We start from the raw sequence: 14,565 nt of genomic DNA, 5'->3' as shown, positions 1-14,565 counted from the left end.
GGTGGGGGGGGTGGGGTGGTCACGGAAACATCCTGACAGCCAGTAGCCCGCCCCGGTACCGGCCCGTGACATTTTGGTGTCAGAAGCATGATATTGAGGGTCTTTAGGAGCTCCCATACCATGCTCTCAATTGTTAATTAACTTTTTTTTTTTTTTAAAGAGCTATTTTAATTGGTATCAAGATGAGCACTGAGAGTACCAATGCTGAGGCTGCTTCTGCAGAAAATAACACTCAAGCAGAAGATACCACTCATGTAAAAGGTGCCACTGATGCACAAAATATTGAGGTTCAGGACTGGTCATCTCCATCTCCCTCTCTGTTTGAGCAACAACTGTGCAAATATGCGTTTGTGCAGCCCTTTTGGGATTACCTTAAAAAGCACCAATACATTCCAACCTTTGGAGAATATATGTGGGCTCATGCATACTATATGAAGGGAGATTTCCGTATCATTGCAGATAACCTTATAAATCTGGATAAGGATTTCCCTTTTCCTAGAGAAATAAAAAAGAGTATCAAGAAATATGGGGCAGCTGTTTCTTTATCCTGGCCACGATTGCATGGCACGATGGGGAAAAGCGAAGGCATGAGGTTACAAAGCTGCAGCAAGGGTCTAAAAGGCTGCAACAAGGTTTTGAGAAAGGGTTTGCAAGGCTGCAACAAGAAAATGAGGGGTGGCAACAAAAATGTTATAAGATGCAAGAAGTGAGTGGAGAGTCACAACAGGAAAATCAAAGGTTGCAACAAGTGATTGCAGGGCTGCAGCAAGAATGTGTAAAAGTGGAACAGAAGTATACAGAACTGCGACAGGGAAATGAGGGTCTACAACAAGAGATTGAATGGCTGCGAAAGCAGCTAAAACAAAAAGATACTTCCCCTTTAAGGGAGGAGGACTCTGGGGATGCCTCAGACTCCTCAAATTCCTCAGAGTCGTAGCGCCATGAGCCTCAGGACTGCTATGAGACAATAAAAAAATGCAAGCCTGCAAGCTCGTCGCAGATGCCTTTACCTGATCAGTCAGTTAAAAAGCATTTATCTTTTAATGATAAAATAGAAATTATGAAGCCTTCCCGTAATTCAAATGATTTATGAACATAGATTAGTACCAGGTGACAGGAATCCTATGAAACTTCGAGTGAGACCCGAGAGATTGAATGCTCTAATCAGGGGACTCCCTTCACAAATTCAGCCGGTAGTCATCCAACTTAAAGAAAAAATCCAAAGTGGAAAGTTACAGGGAATTACATGGTCTGATTTGGTCAGAGAACTGACAGATTATTGCAAGGAATACGGTATAGATATTTCTGGAAAATCCCGTAAGCCTTCTGCAGTGAGACCAGTCACTCGACCTTCATATGCTGATGTGGCTGCTAGGCCACCCCGAAACCCACCTCCTCCTAAGCACCAGGAGAAATCACGGGGTGACTGGACAGTCGTGAATAGAGGCAAACAAAACAGAAATCTGAATAGCACATATAGAAAACAACGTCCTACAAATCAAAGTGATTCATCACAAAATGACAAGGGGCCGTACGCTAAGCTTAAGGAGGAAGCCAGGCGTATAGGTATCCCACAGAGGATTTTGTCCAGGAATTATTCTTATCAGTTCCTGAAGGACCTAATAGAAGAGTGGCCTAAAAGGCCTAACTTGAGGTCTAATCCAAGAGAAAATCAATCTGGAAGGCATAACTCACGATCTGATTCGAGAGAAAGATCAAGAGAAAGATCCAATAGTTCGGGAAACTAAATACCCCTCCTTCTGCAAATAAAAGAAAATCTAAGAGACAGAGAAGGAGGGGAAAAGGACAGAATTTTGATACAGAAACTGAAAATTATTGGCAAACAAACAGTAATCAATCAGGCCCTAAAACTTGCAGTCCTCCAAAAGATTGGCAAAATGTGCTAAGGTTAGTTCAAAATAAAAATGGGGACTTAGAACTTACCTGTGCTGTTGGGCCAAAGCGTTATCCTGTAACATTTGTGGTAGACACGGGAGCACAAATTTCCACGCTGAAAGCTGATGTAGCTAAACAATGTGGTGTTAAACCATCTCTAAAGCCAATATATGTAAGTGGAGCATTTGGCAACTCTGCTTTACAAAAAACAGCTAAAGTCACTTTAAATCTACCAGGAGAAGAAAAACCGATTCAGGCTGAAATGATTGTGGGTGACATTCTGTACAATTTGTTAGGAATGGATGTTCTCACAGGCCGAGCGTGGAAAGATGAAGGCCGTTACTGGAATTTTGGCAAATCCACACCAAAGATAAGGTTGTTACAGTGTCGTGCCACAAAGCAGGATAACAAATGTGAAACAATATTCAATTCCAATTGCTGCAAAGGAAGGCATTAAAGAAGTAATTTCTGAATTAAAACAAAAAGGCGTTATTGTGCCCTCATTTAACTCCCCAATCTGGCCTGTAAGAAAACCAAATGGTAAATGGAGGATGACTGTTGATTACAGGAAATTGGATGCCAATACAGACACACTCACAGCTGCTGTACCTAACATTGCTGATTTGGTATTAGAAATCCAGGAAGCAGCACACCCAGTACTAGCCTCACTGGATGTAAAGGACATGTTTTTCCAAATCCCTATTGATCCTGAGGACCAAAAATACTTTGCCTTCACTTGGGAAGGGGTGCAGTATACTTTCACAAGGTTGCCTCAGGGATATAAACATTCATCCACACTGGCTCATCATGCACTTGCATGTGAACTGGAAAACATTCCAGAAATCAAGAATAACACCAATGTCAAAGTCTATCAGTACATAGATGATGTTCTGATAGGGGGCCAAAGTGAGAAGGAGGTAAAAGCAGTTTATGATGCTATAATCAAGCATCTAACTGACATGCACATAGAAATCCCAGAGGAAAAGAGGCAACCACCTTCCCAGGAAGCAAAATTTCTGGGAATAAAGTGGAAAGGAGGAACCTGGAATATTCCCACCTGAAAGAAATTAAGATGCCCTCCGACTCTTCCAAACTCTGGGACCTCTCCACCCAGAAGATCCAATAATAGAATGGGGGTTCTCAACCAGCGCCTTATCATATCACTTTTGGGAACGAGGGCCTAACGGGAGTACTCAGGGAGGAAAAATACCCATAAGGGGCATTTTAGGGTGAGTTAGTGATGGGATTTGCAAGGAAAAGGAGGAGGCAACAAGGTGGGATTTGTTTTTTTTGAGGTGATGCTGCTTCTTTGAACATAAGCAGCAAAAATGCTGTTGTCCTCTAGGTTGCTGTTGTTTGGGGATATTTAGGCCCAAGAAATGTTCTCTGCTCTTCTTTGTCCAACTGTGGTGTCTGAATTGGGATGATAAACACACATGGGGATTATACACAATATTACACACGCTACTCCCTTTTCTGCCAGGAAGTAATCCAAAGCCATACGGTGTTGGAAACACTGGCTCTGATTCAGAGAATGAACCTTCAGGTACATATCAGCACACACAGACTACAGAAGTCTGATTTCTCTGTGTTTGTTTGTTTTCCTTTTCAGGAGTAATAATAAAAAGGAAAACACACACAAAAAACCAAGAAGACAGAAGAAAAGCACACAGAGTGACAAACTTGAATAAGCTGGAAAGAAAAAGGAGCTTTTTAAATGTCAAAAGGTCATAATGTCAGATTAGAAATTACAGGAGCAATTGTTCTGCTGCTGAAGAAGTAAAACTGCCTTAAAGAACACTTGGAGAGACAGCCAGGGGCTTTTGCTGAAGATGAAAATCCTGAACAGGTGTAATGGAGATGAGAGGGGCAGCAAAAAGAAAGCAGACTTTTTATTATCTTGAAGAGTGTAAGCACATTTAAAACGAGATCCTGTTAAACTAAAGGAAAAACAAACAAACACATTTGAAATGATTGTTTCTTTCTTTGTTACAGGTCTTCTTTCTTAACCTGTACCTTTAATTGAAAAATGGAGAGTTGGTTCCCTATGTCCGCAGACTGTGAAACAATCCTCAAACATTTCCAAGTGCTAAACCAAAACCAATTATTCCATCCATCCATCCATCCACACATCCCTCCATCCATCCCTGTGATCCCCAGGCTCGTGCACTCCTGACCCTCAACACTCTCCCCTCAGCTTCTGGCTGCTCTGCCCTCTCTCCAGCAGCTTTGGGACATTTCGGGGCTGCTCACAACTCAGGAGATGCTGCAGGAGCTGCTGGGGGTGGAGGGAGGCAAGAGGGGTTTGCACATTCCTGAACAAGCTTGTGTAGAATTATACATATTTATTTTATCATTAATGTTTCATTAAAGCTGTCTAGTTTACTTTTCAATCCAGAAAGTCTCTCTCCTCATTCTCTCTTTCCTTCCCTACTTGGTGAAATAGAGCATTAACCGAAGTCTGACTTCAAATAGTTAACTGCTTGTAGGGTGTAAATCTCTCATCTGGGACTGCTGCTAGTGAGTTGTAAAAGCCTTTTGTGTGAGCTCTTCTGTAGTTTTAGGGAAGAAATACAAGGGTCCTTGAAGAAGAAAAAAGCCATTCAACTGCGAGTAGGGACGCTGCTGTCACCAGTTCTACTGTGGAGTCAGCAGAGAGGAACGGGAGTAGAGACAGAATTTGGTCAGAGGTTCCTGTGAGGAAGACTCAAGGATGAAGTAAACGACCCCCAGGAGACCCTAATGGACTTAACACGCATGCAATAGTGGGAGGACACTTATGTAAGTTATTTTCCGGGAAACTAATGAATGTGTAAACCGTTTCTTAGGAATATGACACATAATTAAGTATCAGCTGTATAGATATATCTCTCACCTTACCCTGTGAGGTGTGCACACTTGTAGAGGAGCTATCCCCTGTGTGCCTGGCTCCGTGAGTAAAGATACCAACTGAACAGTGCTTAGAGTGTTGGCTGGCCCTTCTTTGTTTCAGTTTGACACCCCAGATGGGGCACTCTTTGCATGGCTGCTGGACCTGTTGAGGACAGGACTCTCTTGGATGCTCCTGGGGATTTCCCTGGAGGGACTCCTCGCCTCAGTCAGATCACTGCAGGGGCAGACAAGGACCATCTGGCAAAATGGTATTATTTAGCTTTACTCTGTTCTGTTCTGGGACCAGTTGTCTGCTCTGAGTGCTCTCCATAAGTCATAAGGGAACTTGTGCAGGATAGTGCATGCCAGGTAGCTGGCACCCCGGTGTACATCTGCATGTGCTTCTGTTTCAGTGTATCACAAAGGTGTACTTCTGCTTCAGTGCTCCACTGCAACACAGTGCTGTGCTCCCGGTAGACAGTGGTGTGCTTCTGCTTCGGTATTGACATGAATTTGGATTGTGAGCTGGATGTGTGAGCGAGTGAGATGCAGCTGCGCTGCGAAGCGAGTGTGGATTCTGATCTGCGGTTCCGTCGTGGCCGGAGGCAAACGAAGCAGAAGACTTAGTTCTATCTTAAAGCCAGATCTGTCCACTGTAATTGTGTTTGTGAGCCATAACTGTGTTTGTGTAAAAGTGGGATCCTCTGTCTTTGTGCTCTGAGTGGAAAACGGCTGGAGAAACAGTGTGACTTTAATATCTAATGGGTAACAGTGATTATTGTTTTACCTACCCATAACAGAAATAGGTTTTGAGTATGAAATGTTAAAAGCATATCAAGGGTGAATCAAATTTGCATGTGAGGGAACTATACCTAAAGCTGTAAATTGAGCTACTTTGTATCTGGTGAAACAGGGACAAACTGAAACCCCCTCTGAGTTTCTTGATCAGCTGAGAGTAGCAATGTGGAAATACACCACTCTCAATCCACCCTCTGAGACGGGGAGAAAGCAATTGGCTTCCCTACTTCTGGGGCAGTCAGCAAAGGATATAAGTAAGAAACTACAGAAAATTAAAGAACCAGCCAATAGAGATTAGGAAAAATTAATGGAAGAAGCATGGAGAGTGAATAGGAATAGAGAGGGAGATGTAGTTTTAACTAAACAAAATCAGGTGCCATGGGGAAAGGAAAGAGGAGTGCCCCTGAGGGGAAGAGGGAATCAGCATCAGCCCCTGAGGTCAGATCAGTGTGCATATTGCAGAGAAACAGGACATTGGAAAAGATGGGCATGGAACCCCCCAGAAGGCAGTGGCTATGGCTGCCACACAATGATGGGGACCTGGGGAATCTACCTTTGCAGATCCACTGGTTCAAGTAAATCTAGGGGAAAAGGGACAAGAAGTAGATTTCTCAGTTGACATTGGTGCCTTCTTTTCTGTATTAAACCAAGAATTCATACCAAAAGGTCAGGATTTTGTGACTCTAATGGGGGCTACTGGCCAACAAGAGAAGGCATTTTTTCTGCAACCTCTGAAACATAAATTAGGGAAGCATGTGGGCATTCATAAATATTTATGCATGCCAGGTTCACCTATACCATTGTTGGGTCGAGACCTGTTGGAGCAATTAGGGGCAAAAATAGTATTTGGTAAAACAACATGGAATTGACAGTTGGAGAGGATCAGCTAGCTGAAATCCCAAGTCTAGCCCTAATACACATCCCAGCTAAGTCCAATTTGTCTGCAGAAATAATAAATCAAGTGTATCCCAGAGTATGGGCACCTGAGGTCCCAGGGAAGATAAAGAATGCAGCCCCAGTAGTAGTAAAATTGAGATCAGGGCTCAGCCCGTGAAAATAAAACAAGTATCCATTAAGATTGGAGGATCGAAAAGGAATAAAGGAAATTATTGACAAATTTCTGAAGTAGAAATTACTAATTGAATGTGAATCAGAATGTAATACTCCCATTCTACCAATTCAGAAAACAGATGGCGAAAGTTACAGGTTAGTGCAGGATTTAAGAGCAATAAGCAAAATCACCGAGGATATACATCCAGTGGTGGCCAACCCGTGTACTTTGCTAACCAAACTTAAAGATCATCTGATTTGGTTCACCATTCTGGATTTAAAGGATGCCTTCTTCTGTCTAGGTCTAGCCAGGGAGAGTCAGCATCTGTTTGCATTTGAATGGAAAACCCTGATTCAGGAAGGAAATCTCAGCTGACATGGACAGTGTTGCCACAAGGATTTAAGAACGATCCTACTATTTTTGGTAATCAATTAGCAAGGGAACTTGAGAGTTGGGAGCTCCCAGACCCAGGAGGAGTTTTACTGATGATATACTCTTAGCACTAGAACAAAAGAAAGCTGCATGAACTGGAGATTGTGAGTCTGTTAAACTTCCTGGGTCTTAACAGATATCGAGTCTCTCAACAGAAAGCCCAGCTGATACAACAACAGGTCATCTAATTGGGATATGAGGTTTCCAGAGGACAAGGGACATTGGGGAAGGACCAAAAAGAAGCCACGTGCCAGACACCCCTGCCACAAACGGTAAAAGAACTATGGACATTCTTGGGAATGACAGGCTGGTGTTGACTCTGGATCTGTAACTATGGACTTTTAGTAAAACCACTGCAGGAGTTGATAAAAAGGAGTCAGTTCAAATTGGTATGGACTGGTGAGACATGAAGGGCATTCCAGCAGCTCAAACAAGAGCTAATGAGAGCCCCTGCACTGGGACTGCCTGACATCTCAAAGCCATTTTGGCTATTTTCACATGAAAGACAAGGAATAGCACTGGGAGTGTTAGCAAAAAAGCTTGGCCCTGTAAAGAAACTGCAGCATACTTCTCCAAACAACTAGATGAAGGCAGCAAAGGATGGCCCAGCTGTCTCCCAGCAGTAGCTGTGGTTGTCCTTAATATCCAAGAAGCCCAAAAATTTACCATGGGGCAAAAGATGAGAGTGCTAGTCTCCCACGCAGTCTGCGGTGCTTGAACAGAAGCAGAAATTGTCACCGTTTGACTCAGGTCCGACAACAATGCTCTCAATCCCCTCCCCCCCCCCACCCAGGTAGGGAAGGAGAGAGAGAAAAAGAGAGAGACTTGGCTGGACTGAAAACTAAACTACACACTCCCACGCAGTCTGCGGTGCTTGAACAGAAGCAGAAATTGTCACCGTTTGACTCAGGTCCGACAACAATGCTCTCGATCCCCTCCCCCCCCCCACCCAGGTAGGGAAGGAGAGAGAGAAAAAGAGAGAGACTTGGCTGGATTGAAAACTAAACTACACAGCTTTAATTAAAACACTAATTAATGATACAAGAACATATATACAATTATACACAGACGTATTCAGGTATGCGCAAAAGCCTCTCACCTCCCTCCACCCCCAGCAACGCCCACAGCATCTCCTGAGCTGAAACAGTCCTGAAAGATCCCAGAGCTGCTGGAGAAAGCAGAGAGTGATGAGGGTCAGGAGAGCTGGAGCCTGGGGGTCCACGGTGAGGGATGGATAGTCTCTCAGATGCTGGCCACGGAATGAAGAGAAGGGAAGAAGGAGCAGGAAGGAAGTTGTCTTCTGTGATCTCTGACCTTCCTCTGAGCTCACGTAGCTCTATGGAATGGAATATGGAATATTATACTGTGTCGCCTACACACGCACTTTTGGCTCTTGATGGTCTTGAAGACCTCTGCTGGACATTTACTTCATCATCTTCACCACTGTGTCCTTTCGGTGAACTCAGCCAAAGGGCCCAATCCTTCCCGGTCTTGCTTGCCAGAGCATCTTGTTCCCATGATTAAGTCCTGTTATCTCAGAGCTACATTCTTGTGGTTATCTACACAGAGCTCACCTCAGCACTCCTATCTTCCAGGCTAAGCATCTCACAAACTACACATTACAACAACCCTGTTTCACCATTGGTGGCCAAAGAAACCTCCCCCATGATTATGTTTGAACCCTCATCCTTGTCCAGGGGTGATGAAGAGGGCTGGAGAGCTTGATCCCAGCTCCAGCCTCTCACCATGCCCCAGCACCCCTGCAACCACTTCAAGGGGACAGGGAGGGGAGGGTCTCACATCCTCCAGGTGCAGTGCATGCTCCTGCCCACCCAAAATTGAGGTGTTTTTTTTTATTTCCAAAACAAAAAATGCTCTTCCACCCGTGCAGCCCCCACTTCATCACCAACGCCTCACTCTACACATCCACAATACATTATAAACATTCAGCAGAAGCATCCTCATTGCAGCAATGCTGTTCAGATTCAGGGCTGGCAGATTCAGCTTGAAAGAAAATGGAGAGGAGAAAATTGAAGCTGCTTCTGCTATTACCAACATGGACCGTTCTGTTCACTTTAGGATTTGTACTGTAACTGTACACATACAATGCCCCCAGAAAGACCAGTATCATAGTACCTAGGAGCACTAGGCTGATACTTATATGGTTGATTATAGCTACAGTTATGTCAATAAACCATGAAACAATAACAGCAGCTCCACACAACTGAATGCTCTTGGCAGCACACCACATGGACAGTTCCATGCTTGGAAAAAGATCCAGTAGATTCATTGCAGAAAGTGTCTGTTCAGTTTTCAACCTCTCAGAAAATTCAGCAGAGCTGTTGCCTGTTGCTATCTGAGGGATTCCTCCCACCAGAGATGGAATTTTGAATGCTCTTAATTAATGAAAATGTATAATATGGGCTTAAAATCGAGGCCAGTGTTGGGCACCAATAAAATGTTGTCACCATTCGACAACAATTCTCTCGATCCCCTCCCCCTCCCACCCAGGTAGGGAAGGAGAGAGAGAAAAAGAGACAGACTGGGCTGGATTGAAAACTTAACTACACAGCTTTCATTAAACACTAATGATATAAGAAAATATATACAATTATATACAAATATGTTCAGATATGAGCAAAAGCCTCTTGCCTCCCCCCAACCCCAGCAACTTCCACAGCATCTCCTGAGCTGGAACAGTCCCAAAAAATCCCAGAACTGTTGGAGAAAGTGGAGAGTGATTAGGGTCAGGAGAGCTGGAGCCTGGGGGTCCACGGCGAGGGATGGACGGAGTCCTCCGCGGGTGCCGGCCGGGGGTGGAGGGGAAGGGGAGAAGAAGCAAGAAGGAAGTTGTCTTCTGTGATCTCTGACTTTCCTCTGAGCTTACGTAGCTCTATGGAATGGAATATCTCTGGCCAGTTTTGATGTATGTCTAACTCAGCCTCCTGCGGGGGGGTCATAGATCTCCCTGTAGTGTCTGAGCTGGCAGAGTAAAGATGTGACCTTGGAGCCCCAGCAGTTAGAGAAACATTCCACTGTTTGTTATCATTCCTATCTGGAACGCTCTGTGACTAGTTAAAAGAAAGTTTGCTAAAGGGAAAAACATGTAAACCATTTCTTAGAAATATTACACATAATTAAGTATCAGCTGTACATATACATATATATCTATCTATCTCACCTTACCCTGTGAGGCACGCACATTTGTAGAGGAGCCATGCCCTGTGTGTCAGGCGCTGTGAATAAAGATACTGACTTAACAGTGCTTAGAGTGTTGGGTGACCTTTCTTTGTTTCACTCAACTCAGAGGCACGTGTGCATCTCCATGATGCACTTTCACTACCAGTTTCTCTATCCAAGCTGCAATGTCTTTCCACAGCTCAGCAACCCAACCAAGTTGACCTTTTTGCTGCCAGTTGTTCTGCTGTCCCTGCTTTAGCCAACCCCACAAGGCATTTGCTGCCACCCACCAGTCAGTGTAGAGATAGAGTCTGAGCCACCCCTCTGGCTCAGCAATGTCCAAAGCCAGCTGGATGGCTTGGACCTCTGCAAACTGACTCCATTCACCTTCTCCTTCAGCTGCTTGTGCAGCTGCTCATGTAGGACTCCACAGGGCAGCTTTCCACTTCCGGCGGTTCCCTACAAAACAACACGAGCCATGGGTGAAAAGAACAAATTGTTCCTCAGTCTTAGGTAAATGATCAGATGGTGGAGTTTCTTGAGCCCGTCTCACCACTTCTTGTGGTGGCATTCCAAAGTGGGTGCCTTCTGGCCAGTTTGTAATTGTTTCTATGATACCTGGAGAATTAGGTCTTCCTATTGGATCTCACTGGGTGATGAAGGCAGTCCATTTCCTCCAAGTCTCATTGGTGGAATAACGGACAGGAGAAAGGTTACTCTAGAATATGAATCTCAGCACTGGGAATCTGGGCGCAAGGTGGAGCTGCACTTCAGTGCCAATCACTTCTGAAGCGGCTCTAACTGTTCATATGCTGCAAGTATCTTCTTCTCAGTTGTTGTATAGTTGGCCTTGGAACCTCTGTAGCTCTGGCTCCAGAATCCCAAGGGTTGACCTTGAGTCTCCCCTGGTGCTTTCTGCCAGAGGCTCCAGTTGGGACCGTTGTGTCCAGCTGTGACGTAGAGCACATTCTTGATGTCTGACCCTGGGAGAACTGGTCCCAGGGCCATTGCCTGTACCATCTCCTTTTTGATCTGCTCAAAAGCTTTCTGGTGGTCAGGACTCCATTAAAGTCCCTCTTCTTTCGGGTCACCTCATAGAGGGGTTTCACAATTTCACTGTGACATGGAATGTGGATTCTTCTGGAGGTTTACAGAGGGTGTACCAGCAGCACATGCCCATATAATTTCCTTCATGGGATGCATTGAATATTATGCAAGACCAACTGTGCATGAAGTGGCTTTCAGGGCACGACACTATGGAGACATCATCTGTGATTCCCATTAATTCCACACCTCAGCAGATGAACAAATGACTGACAGAAAGAATAAGATGCCAAACAGATGGGGAGGTAAACTCCAGAATCTCCCTAGGGACAACTGGTCACAGGTTGCAGCCATTAAGAACAGACGTCCTGCTACGATACAGCAGCAAGAGTGACAAGACCCACTGCGACCCCACCTGTAGGGTCTCTTGTGAAATTATTTTAAAGAGGACATGAGAGCCTGGGTCAAGAAACCTACTGATATTCTCCAGATATGCATGCTAGACCTGCTAAACAGAACAACTGCAGGAGATAGTTCTTCCAAGAAGAATGCTGCACCAGTCTCCACCCAGGATGGTGCTTCAACCTCAGATGTTCCATATGAGAAGTGCCCTGTCTCCAGTTAGGGGAAGGAGAGTGATAACCGAGTTTACTGGACTGTGTGGATTTGGTGGCCTGGCACATTAGGACCACAAAAGTACAAAGCCCTGGTGGACACTGGTGCAGGGCGGACACAAATGCCATCGAATCATAAAGAGACAGACTCCACCACTATCTCTGGAGTGACAGGAGGTTCTCAACAACTGCCTGTTGTGGAGGCCAATATGAGCCTCACTGGTAAGGAGTGGCAAATGCACCCTGGAGTGACTGGCCCAGCTGCTTCCTGCGTCCTTGGCATAGACTCTCTCAGGAAAGGATACTTCCATGACCCAAAAGGGCACCGGTGGGACTTTGGTAGAGCAGCTGTAGAGACTGAGGACACTGAACATCTGTATACTTTGTCTGGCCTTTCAGATGACCCTTCTCTAGTGGGGTTGCTGAAGGTTGAAGACCAACAGGTGCTAATTGCCACTTCAGTGGTGCACGGAGGATAATACTGCACCAACAGAGACTCTGTGACATGCATTCATAAGCTGATCTGGCTGTTCCGAGAGCCAGAAACTGATCAGCAGGACTTACTCACCCTTCACCAGTCCTGTCTGGCCAGTGCAAAAGCCTGATGGCCAGTGGAGGCTGACAGTGGACTATCGTGGCCTGAACGAGGTGACACCACCACTCAGTGCTGCTGTGCATGCTAGAAACCACCCTACATAAAAGTGAGGATTGGCTTGGGCTATTTCAAGTATTCTTTTCCATTGATCAGTTTGCCGTACTCAGACATTGCTTACTTTCCAATCCTTCATCTCCCAACATGATATCCATTCTGTACACCCTCGATACACCACTTTTGGAGGCCAGTTCCGCACATCATCTAATTCCTCTCTCAACTTAGTGCACCTCTGACCTACACTACATGCCAAATGACACCTTTTCGACTTGCCTCCTCCCTTCAATCAGTCCTTTTCTAATGCCAACACCATTTCTAATGCCCAACTGATACCTCAGTCCTTTTGCCATTCCGGATGGTTCCTCAGAGTGAAGTCAGAGATAAACAAAGCACCTTCACAAAAATGCCAGTGCTATAAGAGAGCGGTCACCATTTGACTCAGGTTCGACAACAACGTCCTTGATCCCCTCACCCTCCTACCCAGGTAGGGAAGGAGAGAGAGAAAAAGAGAGACTTGGGTGGATTGAAAACTAAACTACAGATTTAATTAAACACTAATGATAAAAGAAATTATATACAATTATATACAAATGTGCTCAGATATGTGCAAAAGCCTCTTGCCTGCCCCCAACTCCAGCACCTCCCACAGCATCTCCTGAGTTGCGAACAGTCCTGAAAGATCCCACACCTGCTGGAGAAAGCAGAGAGTGATGAGGGTCAGGAGAGCTGGAGCCTAGGGGTACGTGGGAAGGGATGGACGGAGTCCTCCCTGAACATCGGCCATGGATGGAGGAGAAGGGAAGAAGCAGCAGGAAGGAAGTTGTCTTGTGTGATCTCTGACCTTCCTCTGAGCTCACGTAGCTCTGTGGAATGGAATCTCTCTGGCCAGTTCTGCTGTCTGTCTAACTCAGCCTCCTGCGGGGGGGTCAGAGATCTCCCTGTAGCATCTGAGCTGGCAGAGTTTATTTTTGTTTATTTTTCCCCACAATAAACCGTGTATTCGTAAATTCTAATTGGGGATTGGCTGCTGTTATTGGAAGCACCACTGAGCACTGAGCAACTGTCTCATCCGAAAAGTCAGTGCCAAAGCTCCCTGCTCCTCTGTGAGAGGTGAGTGCCACGTGCGGACCTCTTGGCAGGTCCTAATAAGCTAAACTCACTCCCAAAAAGAGATATAATAGGTCGCAGATCCCGACACCTACCTCTAAAACAACCCCCAAATTGCATCAAACCTCCAGTTGTTTCAGGAAGTGTGTGTGTCCCCATTTTCCAGCCACCACAGGTGGACAATGAAGAGCAGAGAAAAATTCTTGGGTCTCAATCTCCTCAAAGCAGCATCCAAGAAGACTGGCATTTTTCACCTCAAAACGACCCAATCCCACCTTGTTGCCTCTTTTCCTTGTAAATTCCATCACTAACTCTTCCTAAAATGCTCCCTATGCATATTTTCCGCCCTTCAAAAAACACCCTTGGTCCCTCCTGCCACATTCCCTTTGTCCCTTCAGGACAGTCACCATGATAAAGACTGTTTTAATCTCATTTTGGAAATGTGATCTTAGCAATGCCTCTTCATTCTTGGTGAGCCCTGAGGAAAATCGGGCCATGACAGATGAGATCTGCTCTCTGGTAAAACCTCTTCTCACACTGGGAGCAGCTGAAGGGTCATTCACCCATATGGAGTCGTTGATGTTTCCACAAGTGGGAATGGTCACAAAAGCTCTTCTGGCACTGGGAACACATGTAGGGTTTCTCTCCTGTGTGGATGTGTTGATGTTTGTTGAGCACAGAGCTCCAGGCAAAGCTCTTCCCACACTCCAGACACATGAAAGGTCTCTCCTCCATGTGGGTCTGGTGGTGTTTATTTAATGAGGATGTGTGGACAAAGCCCTTCCCACACTCCAGACACTTATAGGGTCTCTCACCCATTTGCAGTTGCTGGTTCTGTGTTATAGGTGATCTGCTGAGAAAATCTGCCCTGCAGTGCTGGCAGTCATAGGACCTATTCTCACCCTGGGAGCAGCCACGGG

The 14,565-nt window shown here is 45.3% G+C and overlaps 1 protein-coding gene across 1 annotated transcript in view; it reads right to left on the bottom strand.

The window, feature by feature from the left end:
• LOC104388458 (zinc finger and SCAN domain-containing protein 20-like) overlaps window positions 1–11,236 on the bottom strand; it is a 25,928-nt gene extending 14,692 nt beyond the window's left edge. Inside the window, 1 exon segment of the mRNA XM_009997326.1 lies at window positions 11,031–11,236. Within this exon segment, the coding sequence (XP_009995628.1) occupies window positions 11,031–11,236 (206 nt within the window).
• Window positions 11,237–14,565: the final 3,329 nt, after the last annotated feature.

This window comes from Chaetura pelagica, unplaced genomic scaffold (genome assembly GCF_000747805.2).
Source record: "Chaetura pelagica isolate M959 unplaced genomic scaffold, ChaPel_1.0 scaffold5, whole genome shotgun sequence".
Classification (NCBI taxonomy): Eukaryota; Metazoa; Chordata; class Aves; order Apodiformes; family Apodidae; genus Chaetura; species Chaetura pelagica.
Note: the sequence above shows the minus strand (reverse complement) of the source record. Positions and strands in the feature narration are given on the sequence as shown.